Source organism: Nicotiana tabacum, chromosome 6, assembly GCF_000715075.1.
Source record: "Nicotiana tabacum cultivar K326 chromosome 6, ASM71507v2, whole genome shotgun sequence".
NCBI classification, from domain to species: Eukaryota; Viridiplantae; Streptophyta; class Magnoliopsida; order Solanales; family Solanaceae; genus Nicotiana; species Nicotiana tabacum.
The window spans coordinates 208,412,485-208,433,938 of NC_134085.1; the positions used below are offsets into that span (position 1 = coordinate 208,412,485).

The window sequence follows — 21,454 nt, forward strand, 5'->3', positions numbered from 1 at the left end:
TAACTATTGAACTTAACTTTAGGACTTCAAGACTACATTTCCTTAACTTTTGAACTTGAAACTCTAAGTTCTGGACTATGTCCTTAACTTTTGAATTTAACTTTAGGACTTCAGGACTACATGTCTTTAACTTCTGGGAAGGAATTGCATTTCCTGTTTACTCATCACTCTTTTTCTTATTTTCACAACTTTTAGATCTAAAAATAAATTCAAGGAGCTAAGAGCAAATAAACCCTATTACATTAGACTCACTAGAAAGAAAAATAATCAGCACACCAATTCTACCACAAGAGAAATGGCAGAAGCATCTTGAGAAAGAAAAACAGTAGCAACGTTTTCTTCAGAGGAATCTCATTTGGAGGCCAAATTTGTGTTACGCAAATCACAGCCATGACAATGAAGACGATAGCAAGCCCAAAAGTAAGGAAAATCTCGTCGATCATAAAAACTTAGAAGGGTAACACTGTCTTTTCATATTAATTTTAATAGACTAGTGGCTACTATTGCCAAGCATTAAAAATGCTGGATAAAAAGTAAATATCACTTTAAAAAATGGCTACCTCACACAATTTTTACACAATTGGTGGGGTGGGTTAGCCTGTGGTCAGATCGGAACGGCTTGTGTTGGGACCGTGGGGGCTAGCTAGATCGGCCCAAGTGCTAGCTTAGCTCTCGGGCCACTAACGCATTGTCCCGGCCCGGCCCCATTGATAGCCAATTTTTATTTTATTTTTTTTATAATACTAGAGAGTATTTATTATTTTTTCATCTCAATTTGACTGTCCAATTTTAATTTTATAATAAGAAAATAAAATAATATAATTTATTTATATATCTATTTGAAATAATTCTTTTTTAATTGAAACAAAGACTTCTATAGAATTCATGAATGCTCACTTATGATTTCTTCTTCTACAGTATGTTAAGAAGATCAGAGCAATATTAGTTGTTTTTACATAATTCAAATAAGAAAATTTAATAGTTAAAATTAATTAATTTAAAGGTCTTAAATATTAGAAAAATAATAAGATGGTAATGACTATTTTATCCAATGAAAATCTTATTTTAAAGGGGCAAAAAAGACAAATGATATTTCGTAAAGCATGCATCCGATGTCATGAATGCAAACTTTTTAAAATCCCATAAATATTATTTAAAAAGTATCATCAATTATAAATAAAATTAATTAAAAATAGTATAAGTTCCTTAAAGTAAAGAATGTCAATTTTGTTTAGCTAACAGTATAAAATTTTTTGTTTAAAAAATTTGTGTTAACATTGCTCATAACAGTATTTCAGTCCGTCTATAATCTTTGAACTTTTTTTAGGAAACAACTTAAAAATGTAAAAATGATTTCAAATACCTCTTTTCATTTAACTTTAAATACTACTTTTTTCAAATATCGCAAATTTATGTCCAGCTTCAATTTTCATACAAAGAATATGCTTTAGTTTGACCTATTATTCATTATAAAATAATTTTATTATTTTAGATGTATATTATTTTGAAGAAATGGTATATAGTTGATGTGTAAGAACAAATGCCAATGTTACAATAATATGTTCACTCATAAATAATTTGAGTTATAATATTATTTATTTCGAAAACAAATTCGCACTAAAATAATTTTATAGAAATCTAAGGATAGTTCTTTTCTTATTTAAAATTAAACAAATTTTCCATTTTCCAAGAAGAAATTAAATTGTGTTTAAAGTAGAAACATAATATTTCAACAATCCAAAATATAAATAAAAAGGGATAAAAGGAAAGTTCCTAATTTTTTGTTTGATAATAAAAATATTTGCCGAAAAGTTTTCTACAACTTAAAATGTAAATAAAAAGGGGTAAAGAAAAGTTCCTAATTTTTTGTTTGATAATCAGCAAAACTGCTGAAAAGTTTTCCCATAACAAAAGTTAGAATTTCTTTTTTTATAAGGTATAATTAAAAACTATTTGATTCCTTCTTGGAAATATATTTTTCTTTTATTTAACTTAGACAATTGAATGATTATTCTTAAATAGTAGGGAATTAATTAACTGGATATTCCTAAATAGTAAGAAATTTTTTAAATAATTATTTTTAAATATTAGTAGAATAATCAAATGACTATTTTGTCCAATGTGAATTTTATTTTAAAGAGTTAAAAAAAAGCAAATGATATTTTGCTAAGGGTATTCGAAATTTTAATCTTTCGAATATATATTATATAACATACATCCAACATGCAAAATAACGGCATACAAAATACAAACAATAACACATTGTATATGATTTATTAAAAAAAATCTTTTTTTACTTTGTTAAAACATAAAAATATGATTAAAACAGATAAATATTGTACGATTTTACACCTATAAAAATGAGGAATTTTCAGAAGTCACTATAATTTAGTGGCTATTGTATACATATTTATTTTCTATGGATAATATTTTGTCGATACCGGATTATATTCATTGTATTCGCGCTATTGTATTCATGAATACCATTGCGGAATTCACCTAATAAGTAGGGAGCCCAACTGTTTAATAAAGGAAAAAGGATCATTTAGCATACGTCACTCCTAATTTAACTCAACAAAATAATTCTACAAAATTTCGTTGCTACTATGATGTATTTTATGTATTCGCGCGACTGTATTTATAAATACAGTGAGGTAATCTGCCTAAAAAATAGGGATTACAATTGTTTAATTCTGTATTCCATGTATTCGTGTAATCAGGCTAAAACAGGGATTACAACTGTTTAATTCTGTATTCCATGTATTCGCTATTTATAAATACTAAGGTAATCTGCCTAAAAATAGTGATTACGAGTGTTTTGAATTCAGTTGTATTCAAACAACAAAAATCAAGAAATAGGGTGTATATTGTTCTATTCAATTCACAGATATTCATTATTCACTATTATACATTGTATTCAATTCACCGTATTCAATTCGACTGTATTCAAACAAAAAAAAAATCACAAAACCAGTGATATTTGACTGTATTAAAAAATAGAGACCTACATAATACATAAATATAAGCGAAAATATAAATATATTTATATAAAAATACAATATATTTGGATGTATTTGTATCATTGTGTGTGACTCAATAGCAAATAAGATAAGTAAGTTCGCCGGAGATGGCGTTTTCCGCCCAAGCAAAATACTGTATACATTGTATTAAAACTAAAAATGGAGACGAACAAAAATTCGGCCCTCAAATCTTCTCCAGCGACTCTGCTTCAAATTTCCAAAAGCTCAATTTGTAGCCATGGCCAGATCTGTTTACCTACTCCCTCTTCATTTTAGATCTATTCTATTCGCTTTAGAAAGTCCACCATCGCCACCAAAAATGGCTGCTACGATGGTTGCCTTGATAAAAAAAAGGGAGAGAGATTTGAGGGAGAAGAGAAATGATTAAGAATCTTGCTGATAGAAAGAGAGAGAAGGAAGAGAAAGAAAGAACATAAGTGGTGTATTTCATGCCTCAATGGTAGGGCATAACATAAAGATTTATTTTGCTATAAAATAAAAAATTAGCTATAAACAATAATATTTTGAAATTAGTTTAATTTATAATAAATATGGTATAATAGTAGTTTGTTATAGGATGTAAGATTTCCTAAGAAAAATCCCTTTAGTTTTTAAGTTGATACAAACACGAAAGCAGGAGCATTTGCACTATACCTGTTTTTTGGGTCACGTTTTAACTTGTACCCGCTTTGCAAAAAAAATTGCAAGCGTATCCACTTTTTCGCGTAACTTCAGCATATGGGCCTGAAGTAGCAAAAATTGCTAAACCAAGTGTGCAGAAGTTTTTGTTTGTAATTGCTGAACTTAAGCATTCTAATAGCTGAAGTTTTGTTCTCTATTTGCTAAAAATTTTGTTTGTAATTGCTGAACTTTAGCATGTTTTAGCTGAAGTTTTTCATGTAAACTTAGTGTTGGATGAAGTTTTTGTTTGTAATTGCTGAACTTAAGCATTCTAGTAGCTGGATTTTTGTTCTCTATTTGTTAAGCTTCAGCATGTTTTAGCTGAAGTTTTGTTCTATATTTGCTGAACTTCAGCATGTTTTATGCTATCATGTAATTGATTTTTTGTACAAATAATAAGTTCATCATAAGTAACTTAAAAAACTAGATAAATGATTTAGCACAACAGGTTAAAATGCATTGATAATGTACAAAGCTGAATCCAACAAGTTACTATCATCTTCTTCAAAACTTACTTTAGAAAGTTATTTATAATTTGTTTTTAAATAATCTGATAAACATACTTATGTCAATCATCCCCAGAACTGAAGTTTCATAGCAGCACCAACAACAGCAGAAGAAAGAAGAAGAAGAAGAAGAAAAATGAATGAGGAGAAAGAGGAGGAGAAAAGGGGCTGAAGTTGTTTAAAAAGTGAGTACAAATTAAAACTTTTTTCAGTTATCCTCGTTGTGTTTGTGACTCTGTGAGTAAGATTCTGTTGGTTTGTTTTAGTAAAGTTGTATGTCTATTAATAAACAGACGTGTTATGTAACATGGTAAGATTGGTGATGCATCATATAAGTCTTTCATCAGTGTGTATTTACAGCAAAAATATGATCACGCAGTCATGTACACAGAACATGAATTAATCAGTGCGAAGAACTCTTTTACTAACCCTGATAAAATGTTACAGATTGGAAATTTTGGGACCAATGTCTCTTAGACAAGTTTATGGAGAATGCTTTTAGGTTTTCTCTATGTCAAGGGAAGAAGCAATGAATATGTTTATGGCGTCAAGGTTAAAGCTGATGGAAATAGTGAACCCGTCCTTGGTGAATCTGACTCCTATTTTTATGTAATATTCAACAGGGAGATTGTGAGTAGCTGTTTTAAACAAGTTGAGCATATTATAACTATTCTGCTTAAGTTCAGCATATGCAGTATGATATCTCTAGTTCTTCATAGTAACCAGATGCACTCAAGTTCTTTTCCCAGAATGGCTTGTACCGCTCAACATGTCCTAAATATGTTGCTACAATCTAGGGAAGTGAAAATAACTTGAGGTCTCTCACAGGCACAAAACACTAAGAGTTCAGCTATAAGAAATTAATCCATGCAGCATATAAGCAGAAATAGAACTGATGTCTATTATGAACATGACCGAAGTTCCACTGAGGAAAAAAAAGAAGAAGAAAGAACAGCCTCCAATGAAAAAAACAAAAGAAGTCTCTTTTACATGTCCATCAATATAAACTCCAAAAGAAGCAGCAGAAAGATTTGGTTTCTTTCAAAAGTCATACAAGAACTTCTCGAAAAGTTTCATGTGTTCTGCTTGCAGCGAGATGGCAACTGATTGACTGCCATCATTTGTAGGACTTGGCAATATAAAGCTTAAACCTTCATAAGCAATACCACCAGGTCCCATAAATATAGGCCTACCCCAGCCAAAATCAGCATCATGGATTGGCAGCCTAGACCAACTAGTTATTCCTAAATTCGGGCACTTAAATGTATGTGCACCACGAACAAGAGCCTTTAAGTCAGGCTGCAACTCCAAATAATCAAGAGCTGATCTTAAATAGTCATTGTCCATTCTAGCCAGTGCATCATGTAATTTACTGGCAGCATACCAAATAGGTTTTGATTGGATATCACCAGCCACTGCAATAGGAGTAGTAGTAAATATCACATTACCGAAATAGCCTGGTGGGAGAGAGGGCCGAAGCCTGGAACGTCCATCAGTTGCTATGTACAATTTGGTTTCTTGATCATGAGCAAGTCCTCGTGCCATGCACGTGGAGCGCCACACATGTCCTGCCAACATCTCGTAGGAGCTGTAGTTAACGGTATTTCCATCTTCCTTGGACTTGGCTTTGAGGGTATTGATTTGATCACGGGTTAGTTTGAAGATGGACACACTGGTTTCAGGAACAACTTCAGGGTTGGTGGTGTTTTCTGGAGTTACTTTGAGAGTGGGAGGTGGCTGGTACTCGACGTGGGGAAACTGAGGCTGAGGTGGATCACGAGCACGGAGGAGGGTCCGGTCTATGAAAGGTGGGATGGTGAGGTCCAGACCACGAGCCATATCGGACCATGTGTTGATGAAGTGAAGACCAGAAGCTCCATCTGCTGCGTGATGTTGCATGCCCACACCAAGGGAAACTCCCCCACATTTGAAATGTGTTATCTGTTCAACAGATCGAAATATCAATTAAGTGATCATCCGAAAATTACAGAAAATATCCAAGTCAAAGCAGAAAAGAGGAAAAACTAGAGTCCGATCAAACAAGATAAGGTGGGATTGTGCGAACAATGCATTGATCTAAACATGAGTATTGGTTGGACAAGGGTCGCAATTAAATTAGTGGTAACTTGTCTTCAATATAAATGTATAATGTAATTATTTACTTTAATCCAAACTAATATACTATTGCTATACACAGTTTGATAATAAAAGCATGGCGTAACACTTAGGGTGTGTTTTGTACTAGGAAGTTATTCATGAAAATATCTTTATCTCTTTCTTTTTTAATCATTTTCATGTTTTGATTGGAATAAAAATTGGTAACACAGTAATTGTACAAATTTGTAAAGGACTACAAAATCAATTCTCCCCTTGTAGGTGTAAATAATATAAGAATAACAATAGTAGAAGGGCTCCTTTTCCCTCCCCTACTTTAAAATTCGATTATTTAATAGCTCTTTTGTGTACTTCCTCTGTTTCATATTATATGAGGTAGTTTGACTTGACACGAAGTTTAAGAAAAAAGAAGAAAGACTTTTAAAATTTGTGGTCTTAAAAGCTTAAGGGGTAAAAAGTTTGTGGGGTCATGACATTTGTGTGGCTATAAAAGCTTCTCATTAAGGGTAAATGGGTAAAATGAAGTTTAAAGTTGAATTATTTCCAAATTTAGAAATATATCATTTGTTTTAGAACAGACTAAAAAGAAAAGTACCTCATTTAATATGAAACGGGGAGTATTAAACATTGATACTAAATAGTGCTATAAGCAATGAATGTGATACGAAATCAAGAATAGCCAACGAAATTAAGGATCACAAAATACAAAATCGCATACACAGGTATATAGAAGTAAGACCCAGAAGAAAAATATAGAAGTAAATAAAAAATGGTAGGTGGCAGCAGGGTTAGGTGGAGAGGGGAAAGAGAAACGAATGAAAACGTAAAGCCACCTAAATTCGTCCAATATTGACTTCCAAATTTAGCCACTCCTGAACTTTTTTTGCTTCATATGTTTATCAAATATTAAATCAAAGGACCATTATAAAGTTGAGTTTATTCATTTTTTTCAAATGTTTTTTTTTTAATTGTGCGAGGGAGGGGTGGACGAGCCCAAATACTCCCTCCGTCTCAATTATGTGGCATAGTTGACTGAGAACTTTATTTAAGAAAAGAAAAAAACTTTTAGAACTTGTAATTTTAAATACTTTATGAAATTTTTCTTGCTATAAAAGCATATCATTAAGATTAACTTAAAATTAAATTATTTTTAAATATAAAAATATATTATTTTTAAAATGTAATTAAAAAATTGGCACAGAATAAATTGAAGAGAGTTTGACCGCTAATATGGCATCCTAATGCCCTTGGCCATTAGAGAGATTTTTTTATCGAATTAAAACTGGTAGCCAAAGTTAACCCTGGCGTTTAACAACTTTTCTTATTTCGAAATGTAGTCAACTAGTCCCTGATTTTTTATTTTATTTTCCCAATGGAAGCAATATGCATTAATCAAACACCATTAGTCAGTCGAAAATGGAGTCTTTGGTTAATAAACTTGATCATCATTTCCTATGCTTGTAGATCTAATCTGAATATTCTGTTTGTTTCATTTCATATATAGCATGTAATTTAAAAATATATTTAAGACTTTTGAATCTCGATTGATCTTGTGGTCTTAAACATATTCATGTTATTTATTTTAAGACAGTACAATGAGAATATTAAAATTAAATTCTTTCTAACTATTACTCCCTCCGTTCCATTTTGACTATTTAATATTTTTTTATGCGGTCTATAATATTTGATTTTTCAGATATTAAGAAGGAATTAACTTTTTCTTTCCAAAGTTACCCTTGGAGTAAAGAGCTTAGGAGTAGTTTGTTATATTTTCAATGAGCAAATTAACAGCTTGTTTGGATGGTTGTTACGTATCGTTTCATAATGTATCGTATCGTATTGTATTGTATTGTACTGTATCATTTGATAAATACAATGTTGATAGATTGTGTCGTTTGTCATCGGTTCATGATACCACGCACCAGCAATATGATGAATAAACTTGCAATATTATAAAGAAAAATTATGATACAGGATAAAACTATTATATAAAAAGGTATGGTAAATGATAAAATAAAATTATTTAATAATAATGAAGGGTGAGATTGACATAAAAAGATAAGGTAAGGACGCGACTATACCAAATCGGTCGTTACATAAAGTGGCACATTTCGTCGTTAAATAACGACGGATTTAACGATACGATACAATAAAATTTAAGAAACAATCAAAACAAATATAGTATTTGACGTAACAATACGATACAATACAATGGGTAACAACCATCCAAACAAGATGTAAGGTTAATATGGTCAATTTCATTGTTAATTAATGTTAAAAGGCGAATTTATTAATATGTGTGAAAAGAGCCAAAAAAAATCATTTAAAGTGGATCTAACGAAAGTAAAAGGTAACATTTATTATGAAACAAATTAAAAGAAAATAAGAAAAAAAATTGAAACGGAAGAAAGTATTTCTTCGGGCTGTTTCGCCAATTGCTTTTGAGTTTTGACCTTTCTAGAACAGAAAAAGGGGGACAAAATAATTTATTTGCGTGCCTGTGTTCATATTCAACTATTCGAAGCAACAGATAGCCATATTGTTTCTAATAGAAACGTATGGGGTTTAGCATTTAGCCAATTATGATACACACACATATATTTAAAAATTAAGAAATCATGATAACCAAAAACGTACCTGCAAAACCAGGAGAGCATACGATTGAATTCCTTGTGAGTAATCAACGGCGGGGATGAGTTGACGGAGTTCCAACGTCGGCGCAAAATCACCAAAATCATCCACCACTCCATCCGACTCAGCTTCCACAAAAAGCACTCCCTGACCTTTACAGTCAATCTCAATACGACCGTCTTCGTCCCTACACAGTCTCCCAGCCATAGGATAAAACGGCACAAGCGCTTTGCTAAGTGCCTCCTTTAGCACTTTTCCGTCGAAGAAATTTGGGGATCCCGTTGGCCTGTAGAAGTAAACACTCGGCGTGTGGAAATTCGGCACCACTAAATCCACATTTGAGTTCCACAGCCTCTGTTGCGGCGTCTCCGTCGCCGGCTTCACCATCGTCGATTCTTTCACCTCGATCTTCATCGTTGATCAACCGGTTCAATTCCCTGAAATGAATTCCAAAAACTTCTCTATAATAACTGATCGAGATTACGAACTTATGGATATATTATTAGATAGAAATTCATTTTCAATTATCCACTACGAATATGATCGGCCACCTACTTTCCGTATCAAATACCTATCATTAACATTTATTCTAGCTTTTCTCGGCCTCATAAAATGAAATTGTACACATAATATAAATGGAAAAATGGTATCGAGTTAACTAAATTACCTTGTAAATAAAAAAACGGAGTTGAGCTTTTCTTCCTTTATGGTTGGGAGTGGGTTGAGAAATATAATACAAAACCTCCCAGAAATGATGAATACACAAAGTTTCATATATATAGTATGGGGGAGGTAGGATTTGGTCTATTGGGGCTCGAAATTTGACTTCACCTACCGCGCCTGTTCGATATGACTAATCTACCCCAACTTTTCTTCGCCCATTATTAGATAGTAATATTAAAAAGAAAGATACCTTATTTATTTTAAATAAGTATTCTTTTAAAAAATTATATTCTATAGCTATTTTTTAATTTTTTATAGCCAAATATTTATTTATGGTTATCCATATCCTTAAGCCATAAAATAAGCTTTGTATTATTTTTCTCTCATATTCCCTCAAACAGCCTCTCTACCCTTCGGGGTAGGGGTAAGGTCTGCGTACATATTACCCTCCCCGGACCCCACTTGTGGGATTATACTGGATCGTTGTTGTTGTTGTTGTTGTATCCCCTCAAATTTCTCCTATCCCCTGCCCATATCTATTCTACCTCTCTTTCTCCCGACTAATGCTAGATGATTATGTATAGATCAAAAGTTGGGTTGTATTTGATATTGCAAATGAAATTAATCTTGAACGGTCTTTTTTTCATATTAGACAAGTGAAATGCAACCAATGGAGGACTTGACAACTGATTGTGGGAGGCACCACCGCTGCAACTCAATGCCTTAATCAGCCCCCACATACCCTTCTTCTTCTCATTGCTTCTACCATATTTATCTCTAACATTTTCTTCACCATTTTTGAATGGACCCGAGCTGCCGCTTTCAATAAGGAGAAATTGGGCGGCGTTAGCACCGTAGTGGCGTGCCACATTATCTGACGCAATATATCAGATCAATAAAAACCTTCGTTATTTCGCTGGTAATTTTATGTTAATCGCTGGCAACCGGAGGCAACGGTGACGGCGAGTGAGGACTGGATACTGATGTTGCTTCAACGAGACGACATTAGGGTTGTTCTTGAACAAAGACGACTGAGTTGGGGGCTGAGCAACTTGAATTTTCTGTTAATAATTTTGAATGTATCTCGCTGTATTTCCTTGTATTTCATTGTATTCATTGTCCTTTTTTCATTGTATTTCAATGTATCTCGTTGTATTCTATGTATTTCAATGTATTCATTGTCTTTTTTTTCATTGTATTTCAATATATCCCGTTGTATTCTATGTATTTCATTGTATTCACTGTCTCGCTATATTCCATGAATGTATTCATATGTTTTTTTTAATTAATATAATTTATGTATTCAGATGTATTATATAATTTCTCTCAAGATTGCTATGTTTTTTGAGTGTTTTTCGGTTGAGAATCTTTTATAACTGGAAATACAAATTTTGTGTGTTATAATTGAGTTTGTTGAGTTATATTAGGAGTCTATTATGTTAATTGATTCACTTTCCGTTTAAAAACAGTGTAATCCCCTGTTTCACGCCATGAATACAGTCGAATACAATAATCTGTCCAGCTGTAATCCCATGTTTCACACAATGAATATAGTCGAATACAATAACTGATTAGCTGGACTTCCCTGATTCACGCTTATTTTTTGCTACTGTATTCATGAATACAGTAGCTTAAATACATCTTATAACAACAGAAAACGTATCTACAATCCGTAATATAGCAAATGATATCTATAGATAGCTAATTACCACTAAAAGATAGTGCTTTATGAAAATTTCTCTATTAAAAATACGACGATATTCATATTCCCCTCAATTCATACGTGTATTTTAAGTTTTAATACACTTTTTAGTGTTTACCTTGAAAATGGTAATTACAATTAGATTTGATTTTGTGGCTCTAAGAATATGTGATTTATTTTAATCTTAGTTGCTAAGCGATGGATGCTAATTGTGAGTCAAGAAAATGAGATAAGAGCTTGAATATAGTATGTTATGCAAACGGAATGGCCCTGAATCGGGGTTTCGAGCTGGCCTACGCTGGGCCTCGAGGTCGAGCTAAAGTGCTTGACTGGAGTTGACCGAAGGACTAACAGTTCCAAGGGCCTCAATAATGGCTCTTTATGATCAATGATGAATAATAAATGAGGAACAATCAATGATCACAATAAATGTAAGCAATAAATCAAAGGAAAGACAATGAATAATGTTTAAGTTAGAGAATATAGAATGTTTTTGTTCTTGTATTGAATATCATGTCCCTTTACAAAATGACAAGGGTTCTCTTTATATAGGAGGGGAATCCCAACATAGTACATATGCATTATTACAAAGATATGCAGCTGGTACAGCTATTTAATGTCACGGTACGAACTTGTACTATTCTCGTGGACTTGGTTAGCTTTAGCCACGTGCCTTTTGGGAATTTTTCGCTTGTCTAAGATAGCCACCGATTTGTATTGTCCCGAGGTCGAGTATTGGGAATCCTCGGGGTCAAACCTCGAACTGTGCTTCGAGACTTCTGAAGACGGGCTGTGAAGTGCCATAATGTTCACAAAATCAGACTCTCCGATTTTAGCATCATACATTTAGAAAAACATTTACTAATGGTAATAATAGAATCTTTCTATATTACTTGTTGATTAATCTTCCTTATACGTTTCATTTAATAAATGCTCCACTAATTGGAGTAGGTCAAATTTAGGAAATATGATAGGAGTACTATATAACTTCTTATTTTTCTAAAACGTTACATATTTTGCAACAAATTTAGTTTGCATCTAAACTATTACCAACTATGTCTTTAATATCATAGTAAATGATTGAATAAGGAACCAGATTACTCATGCCATAAATAAAAAAATAATTACGTTCTTTATAGCCTGAATTACCAAGTTTCTAAAATCAGCATATTTTGAAAAGTATACTTACTTTTGGTGGGAAGCCGTTTGTGTTTGGCTAATCAATTTAAAAGGCACACTTGAACAACAATTAGTGTTTTGGCCAAGATTTTTTAAAGTGTTTCTAAATTTATATTTTTCTCAAAACTACTTTTCAAAAATGTACTTTTGGGAAGATTGTTATTTTCTGCTTCTCAAAAGCTGTATTTGCTTATATTCTCAAGTATTTTTTTTCTTCTAAAAGCTTGACCAAACACCTTAGCTTTGAAAAATATATTTTTAGCTAAAAAAAATACTTTTAACCCCTAAAAAACTTAATTTATCAGGCTATTATACACGAAATAATTGCAATCTCAAATACCAACGGTCGATGTGGGCCTTCACCGGGGGTTGGTGAACTCTTAATATCTGAGCGACTCTCTATCACCAGCAACATTACCGTAAAAAGATACGGCTAAAATGTACTTACACCTACTATTTTCATAGATTAATAAATACAGTTTTCATTTCATGGGGGTGTTTGATGATCCTACGTAAAATTTAAGAAATTTTAAAGAGTATAAGAATTTGTGTCTTATAACAATTATATAAATATAAAAAAATGACAAAACGCAAAATTTCAAATTTGATTTCAAATATAAAAAAAATGTCTTTATTAGGCCATCTCCAACCTTGCCCCCATCCCCCATAATGGGGAAAATATTTGGGGGAATTTAGCTCTAACCCTCCCCCATTTTTGTCCCCAAAATGGGGGATGAATAGTGTTCCTTCAAATATTGGGTAAACTATTCATCTCCCCCATTACTATTCATTATTTTTTTATTGTTATTTTATTATTTAATCTTTTAATTTATCTTTTTATATATATCTAATTATGTTTATGTAATGTATTTATAATATTAATAGTATATCTTAACTTTGGTGTATAATATTGATAAATTAATTTTTGTGCATTTATTATTTTTATGTAGAAATGGCAGTAGATGAAAATCAACGATTTCAATAATTTTTATTTCGACATAAAAGAATTAAGGACAAAGATGCTCATTTTGCACTTCGTAATGCATTAATAGATCATTTATGGGAGAATACTAGAGGTTGAAGTTGAATATTTATCTAGTATTTCGAATGAATTTTATCGTTATGTAATATGTATTTAATTAATCTTGTATCACAATGATTTCACTTTTATTTGAATTATTAGTTAATCTATAATAATTGCTTACAAATTATATTATTTAAAATTTTATGGAATTGTTTTAATTATGGAAATTACAAATTAATAAAAATAAAAGATGAAATTTGTTTAATGGAAATTAAAAAATAAAATTGAAATGAAAGATAATAATATAATATAGAAGAGAGAGAAGAATATAAAAAGTTTGGGAAAAAAAATGGGGGAATGATTGGAGTAAGTTGTTCCCAAAATGGAAAAATCCTTATTTTGGGGACCAAAAAAGGGGTAAAGGTTGGAGATGCCCTTATCTATATGGAATAATAAAGAATTGGTGCCACATCAAGTGGAATACATGGAGCCTATAGAATATGTTTTCTAATAATTCATAATTATTTTTTTTTGATGAAATAATTGGCTTCATTGATGCCATCAAGAAGATGAAAAATATTACAAGAAGCAGCAGCATAAAAGCTTCAAAATTTTAAAAAAGACCACATGTTAGCTTACTACATATATGCTAACTTAGATACAAAGAGATAACAAAGTTCACAAATATTTCAGGGGAATCTATAGGGGAAATATTTGCCCAGCTAAATAAAAACAAAAGGCATTTAGCTTTTAGGGTGTGGTTAGGAGTTGAAAGTCCATCAAAGCATCTTCTATTTCTTTCATTCCATATGCTCCAACAAATACAAGCAGGTATCATTCTCCAGATATTTTTGATGGTCTTATCAACTTTCCAGCTGCCTCAGCTCTGAAATGCCTCCTTCATGTTGTAAGGCATAACCCAGATAATACAAAAAACAGAGCAAAACATGCTCCAAATATCTGCTGCAACTCTACAATGTAGGAATAGGTGGTTGTTGGTTTCTGCATCCCTTTGACACATGTAACATCTATTAACTAACTGGAAGTTCTTTTTAACAAGGTTCTCTTGAGTCAAACATGCCTCATAAAGTGCAGTCCATCTGAAGCAGATAACCTTGGGTGGTAGTTTGGTTCTCCATATTAATTTCCATGGCCAAAGATCAGTAATTCCATTTCTAGCCATTATTAGCCTATACCCTGCCTTCACAAAATACCTACCATCACTTGCTTCTCCCCATCTGAACTTATCTGTGATGTGATCATTTAGTGTGACGCCATGTAGTACCTCTAGCAGTCGAACATAATCAAAAACCTTCCAGTCCTGCAAATTCCTTCTTAGAGTAACATTCCAAATGGGGCCATCCTTATTTTGAATGATTGTAGAATCGGGATCACGTGCAATCTGAAACAGATTAGGAAAGTCAATCCTTAGGGTTGAATTCCCAAACCATTTATCCTTCAAAAATTTGATTTGTTGTCCATTCCCAAATGTAAGGTGGTGGTGTTCCGAGAATTCCTCCCACAATCTGCGTATGCACTTCCACACTCCCACCCCATGGATGCTCTTGTGAGCTTAGTGCACCAATTGCCTTGAGTTCTGTTCTTAGCATTGACCACCATCTTCCACAAAAGTTGCTCCTTTTGTGTGTCCCTCCAAAGCCACTTCATCAGTAGGCATTTGTTGTGAATTGCCAGGTCCTTGATTCCCAATCCTCCTTGGTGTTTTGGGAGGATGACCTTTTTCTACTTCGCCAAGTGAAACTTATACTCATTGTTATTCCCTTCCCAAAGTAAATTTCTCATTATCTTGTCCAACTGATTTAAAACTTTGCTGGGCGTATGATGTAATGACATGTAGTATATGGAAATGCTATCTAGGAAACTATTGATTAATGTGTGTCTACCGCCCATAGAAAGGTATTGCATCTACCAGGAGGCTAATCTTCTATCAAATTTCTCAATGACCCTGTTCCATATTGTTGAAGAGTTGTGCTTTGCTCCCAATGGTAGGCCCAGGTACGTGGTGGGAAGTGTGCCAATATTACAACCCAGAATTCCTGCTAGCTCCTCCAAATTATGAACTTCATTGACAGGATAGATCACACTCTTGAGCATATTGATATGTAAATCTGAAAGTGCTTCAAAAAGAAGAAAAGTTAGATTTAGATGAAGCACCTGATCTCTGTCTACACCACAGAAAATCAGAATGTCATCATCATATAGCAGATGAGAGATATTGATATTGCTCTAAACTTCCACATCAAATCATCTTATCCATTGTAGTCATTTGGTCGTGTCTAACATTCTATTTAACCCTTCCATAACAAGAATGAATAGGAAGGGAGAGAGAGGATCTCCCTGCCTCAAATCTCTTTGTGGTAAGAAGAAACCAACTGGACTTCTGTTGACTAGGACCGAATACTTGACCGTGGAGATATTAAATTTGATCCACTTGATCTACCTGCTGCCAAACCCCATTTGTCTGAGTATTGAGATAAGATAAATCCAATTTAATTGATCAAAGGATTTCTCTATGTCCAACTTACATAGAATGCCTGATCCTCCCCTCTTTAGTTGCCAGTCCAGGACTTCATTAGCAATCAAAGAGGCATCAGTGATCTGCCTATTCTTTATTAATGCATTTTGCTGATTTGATACTAGCTTCTCCATCACTGACTTGAGCCTTTCTGCTAGAATTTTTGCTACAATTTTATAGATACTTCTAATGAGGCTAATTGGTTTGTAGTCTTTGAGTTCCATGACTCTTTTTTTCTTAGGGATCATAGCAATAAAGGAAGCATTGCATGACCTCACCATCTAACAATGATCATCATAATAATTTAGTGCTCCCATGATGCCTGCCTTAATAAAATCCCATGATTTGTGATAAAATGCCATTGTGTATCCATCAGGGCCTGTGCCTTGTCGGGAGAACATGACTGTATAACTGCTAGAACTTCTTCCTCTTCAAAGATTGTCTCTAGGTTGAGACTTTCTTCTTCTGTGATACTGACCATGCCTTTAAAGGTGAAAGTAGGTTTCCAGTCCCCATGCTCAGTGTAAAGCCCCTCATAGAAATCCAGTATCTCCTTTTTAATCTGCTCTTTGTCCTCAATAATTTCTTCTCCCACCTGAAGTTTGTCAATACTGTTGTACCTCCTATTGGAATTTGCAATCTTTTGGAAGTACTTGGTATTCCTATCCCCATCTTTAAGCCAAAGACACCTTGATTTTTGCCTCCAAGAGACCTCTTCTGCATTTGCTAGCTGCTGCAATTTTGTTTTCAAAGTCATCATGTGAGTGATCTCCTATTATGTGAGATTCCTCCTCTCTTGTTCATGTTCAAGTGCTAGGAGCTCGGTCAAAGCTCTAGTCCTTTTGGTTTCCAATTTCCTAAACTCTTCCTTGTTCCAGGTAGTAATATCTTTCTTTAAGGTTTTCAGCTTTTGCATGAGTATGAAATCTGCACTACCAGTGAAAGAGTAGCTTTGCCACCACCTTTTCAATTTCTCCATAAACCCTTCTGATTGTAGCCATATATTTTTAAATTTGAAATATGAAGGGTTGGCATCCCAATCACCACTTTCCAGCATGATAGGTTTCTGATCTGAGATCATTCTAGGAAGTATTTGTTGCTTCACTGCTTTGAAGGATTCATTCCACTCAGGGGAGATAAGGAACCTATCAATTCTTGAAGCTTGAATGCAGTTCTCTCCTCTGGTCCAAGTGTAACAGGCTCCTTGAAGTGGTGAATCTATTAGACACAAGTCCTGTATGGTTTCAGAGAATACTCTCATAGCCCTGGATCTCCTTGTGCAATTGAGTCTTTCCCTTTCAAATATGCAAACGTTGAAATCCCCCCTCCAAGCACCCAGTGACCCTCCCATAGACCCCTTACACCTGCAATTTCATGCCACATGACCTTCCGTTCTAGGTTGGTATGAGGCCTATATATACCCTGTAAAGCACCATCTTAACTCCTCCTGAGTACTCTCTAAAATGCAAGAGATGGAGAAGGAACCTTGCATATTCTCAATATTATTCCAATGTCTTCTATCCCATATCACTATAATCCCACCCCTGTTACCGCTTGCTTTCAACTCAGCCCATCTATTTTCCCATAATTTGTAAACTTCACCAGCTGGCCAGTCTTCAATTTTGGTTTCTTGTAAACACATGACATCAACCTTCCATTTACAAACCAGAGACTTGATAGTACTATTTTTCCTATTGTTATTTGCCCCCTCCACATTCCAGCTTAGAATTTTTAATTTCACCCAGAAATAGAGCGATAATGCCTGCCCTTAACCCCTTCTAACTGTTGTTTCTTTCGATCGTAATTCAACCTATATATTAGTCTATTTCTTTCCCCTTCCCCTTTGTATTTACCCTCCTTCCCCGACTTAGATGGTGACTTTTGTTGTTGTAGTTGAGATTGCCTTCTCTGTTCCATCCTTAGAACTAGGCCCAACAATTCATGCTCGAACCCCTGTGCATTGATCCCGAATGCTTGCATGCGTTACCCATTGTAATCTTAGTCCATTTCGAAGTTTCAACAACTGTTGGCCTGTCTATCCTCTGCATGCCCGTTTCTCCTTCATACCATGTTAATAAAAGAGCTATAGAAATTGATTGAGAGGAAAATTCAAAATCTGAGTTACTCATTCCATATGCTCCAACAAATACAAGCAGATATCATTCTCCAGATATTTTTGATGGTCTTATCAACTTTCCAGCTGCCCCAGCTCTGAAATGCCTCCTTCATGTTGTAAGGCATAACCCAGCTAATACCAAAAATAGAGCAAAACATGCTCCAAATATCTGCTGCAACTCTACAATGTAGGAATAGGTGGTTGTTGGTTTCTACATCCCTTTGACACATGTAACATCTATTAACTAACTGGAAGTTCCTTTTAACAAGGTTCTCCTGAGTCAAACATGCCTCATAAAGTGCAGTCCATCTGAAGTAGATAACCTTGGGTGGTAGTCTGGTTCTCCATATTAATTTCCATGGCCAAAGATCAGTAATTTCATTTCTAGCCACTATTAGCCTATACCCTACCCTGCCTTCACAAAATACCTACCATCACTTGTTCCTCCCCATCTGAACTTATCTATGATGTGCTCATTTAGTGTGATGCCATGTAGTACCTATAGCAGTCGAACATAATCAAAAACCTCCAAGTCCTGCAAATTCCTTCTTAGAGTAACATTCCAAATGGGGCCATCCTTATTTTGAATGATTGTAGAGTCGGGATCACGTGCAATCTGAAATAGGTTAGGAAAGTCAATCCTTAGGGCTAAATTCCTCAACCATTTATCCTTCTAAATTTTGATTTGTTGTCCATTCCCAAATGTAAGGTGGTGGTGTTCCGAGAATTCCTCCCACAATCTGCGTATGCACTTCCACACTCCCACCCCATGGATGCTCTTGTGATTTAGTACACCAATTGCCTTGAGTTCTGTGCTTAGCATTGACCATCATCTTCCACAAAAGTTGCTCCTTTTGTGTGTCCCTCCAAAGCCACTTCATCAGTAAGCATTTGTTGTGAATTGCCAGGTCCTTGATTCCCAATCCTCCTTGGTGTTTTGGGAGGATGACCTTTTTCCACTTCGCCAAGTGAAACTTATGCTCAATGTTATTCCCTTCCCAAAGGAAATTTCTCCTTATCTTGTCCAACTGATTTAACACTTTGTTGGGCGTATGATGTAATGACATGTAGTATGTGGAAATGCTATCTAGGAAACTATTGATCAATGTGAATCTACCGCCCATAGAAAGGTATTGCATCTGCCAGGAGGCTAATCTTCTCTCAAATTTCTCAATGACCCCGTTCCATATTATTGAAGAGTTGTGCTTTGCTTCCAATGGTAGGCCCAGGTACGTGGTGGGAAGTGTGCCAATATTACAACCCAGAATTCCTGCTAGCTCCTCCAAATTATGAACTTCATTGACAGGATAGATCACACTCTTGAGCATATTGATATGTAAACCTGAAAGTGCTTCAAAAAGAAGAAAAGTTAGATTTAGATGAAGCACCTGATCTCTGTCTGCACCACAGAAAATCATAGTGTCATCATCATATAGTAAATGAGAGATGTTGATATTGCTCTAAACTCCCACATCAAATCATCTTATCAATTGTAGTCATTTGGTCGTGTCTAACATTCTGCTTAACCCTTCCATAGCAAGAATGAATAAGAAGGGAGAGAGGGGATCTCCCTGCCTCAAACCTCTTTGTGGTAAGAAGAAACCAACTGGACGTCTATTGACTAGGACCGAATGCTTGACCGTGGAGATATTAAATTTGATCCACTTGATCCACCTACTGCTAAACCCCATCTGTCTCAGTATTGAGATAAGATAAACCCAATTTAATTGATCAGAGGCTTTCTCTATGTCCAACTCACATAGAATGCCTGATCCTCCCCTCTTTAGTTGCCAGTCCAGGACTTAATTAGCTATCAAAGAGGCATCAGTGATCTGCCTATTCTTTATGAATGCATTTTTCTGATTTGATACTAGCTTCTCCATCACTGACTTGAGCCTTTCTGCTAGAATTTTTGCTATAATTTTATAGATACTTCTAATGAGGCTAATTGGTCTGTAGTCTTTGAGTTCCATGACTCCTTTTTTCTTAGGGATCATAGCAATAAAGGAAGCATTGCATGACCTCACCATCCAACAATGATCATCATAATAATTTAGTGTTCCCATGATGCCTACATTAATAAAATCCCATGATTTGTGATAAAATGCCATTGTGTATCCATCAGGGCCAGTGCCTTGTCGGGAGAACATGACTGTATAGCTGCTAGAACTTCTTCCTCTTCAAAGATTGTCTCTAGGTTGAGACTTTCTTCTTCTGTGATACTGACCATGCCTTTAAAGGTTAAAGTAGGTCTCCAGTACACATGCTTGGTGTAAAGCCCCTTATAGAAATCCAGTATCTCCTTTTTAATCTGCTCTTTGTCCTCAATAATTTCTTCTCCCACCTGAAGTTTGTCAATACTGTTGTACCTCATATTGGAATTTGCAATCTTTTGGAAGTACTTGGTATTCCTATCCCCATCTTTAAGCCAAAGACACCTTGATTTTTGCCCCCAAGAGACCTCTTCTGCATTTGCTAGCTACTGAAATTTTGTCATCATGTGAGTGATCTCCTATTGTGTGAGATTCCTCCTCTCTTGTTCATGTTCAAGTGCTAGGAGCTCGGTCAAAGCTCTAGTCCTTTTGGTTTCTAATTTCCTAAACTTTTCCTTGTTCCAGGTAGTAATATCTTTCTTTAAAGTTTTCAGCTTCTGCATGAGTATGAAATCTGCACTACTAGTGACAGAGTAGATTTGCCACCACCTTTTTAATTTCTCCATAAACCCTTCTGATTGCAGCCACATATTTTCAAATTTGAAATATGAAGGGCTGGCATCTCAATCACCACTTTCCAGCATGATAGGTTTCTGATCTGAGATCACTCTAGGAAGTATTTGTTGCTTTACTGCTTTGAAGGATTCATTCCACTCAGGGGAGATGAGGAACCTATCAATTTTTGAAGCTTGAATACAGTTCTCTCCTCTGGTCCAAGTGTAACACGCTCCTTGAAGTGGTGAATCTATTAAATACAAGTCCTGTATGGTTTCAGAGAATACTCTCATAGCCCTGGATCTCCTTGTGCAATTGAGTCTTTCCCTTTCAAATATGCAAACGTTGAAATCCCCCCTCCAAGCACCCAGTGACCCTCCCATAGACCCCTTACACCTGCAATATCATGCCACATGACCTTCCGTTCTAGGTTGGTATGAGGCCTATATATACCCTGTAAAGCACCATCTGAACTCCTCCTGAGTACTCTCTAAAATGCAGGAGATGGAGAAGGAACCTTGCATATTCTCAATGTTATTCCAATGTCTTCTATCCCATATCACTATAATCCCA

The 21,454-nt window shown here is 34.6% G+C and overlaps 2 protein-coding genes across 2 annotated transcripts; both read right to left on the reverse strand.

Annotated features, from left to right (window-relative positions):
• Positions 1–5,052: 5,052 nt before the first annotated feature.
• Positions 5,053–9,757, reverse strand: LOC107789426 (shikimate O-hydroxycinnamoyltransferase-like). The gene is made up of 3 exons (XM_016611233.2): positions 9,621–9,757; positions 8,960–9,390; positions 5,053–6,148 (listed from the first exon to the last, which is right to left on the reverse strand). Exons 2-3 carry the CDS (start codon positions 9,365–9,367, stop codon positions 5,249–5,251), a joined length of 1,308 nt encoding a protein of 435 aa, XP_016466719.1. The 5' UTR covers positions 9,368–9,390; positions 9,621–9,757; the 3' UTR covers positions 5,053–5,248.
• Positions 9,758–19,975: 10,218 nt separating this feature from the next.
• On the reverse strand, positions 19,976–20,547 carry LOC142182303 (uncharacterized). Its single transcript, XM_075256526.1, has 2 exons — positions 20,322–20,547; positions 19,976–20,244 (listed from the first exon to the last, which is right to left on the reverse strand). Exons 1-2 carry the CDS (start codon positions 20,545–20,547, stop codon positions 19,976–19,978), a joined length of 495 nt encoding a protein of 164 aa, XP_075112627.1.
• Between the last annotated feature and the right edge of the window lie 907 nt (positions 20,548–21,454).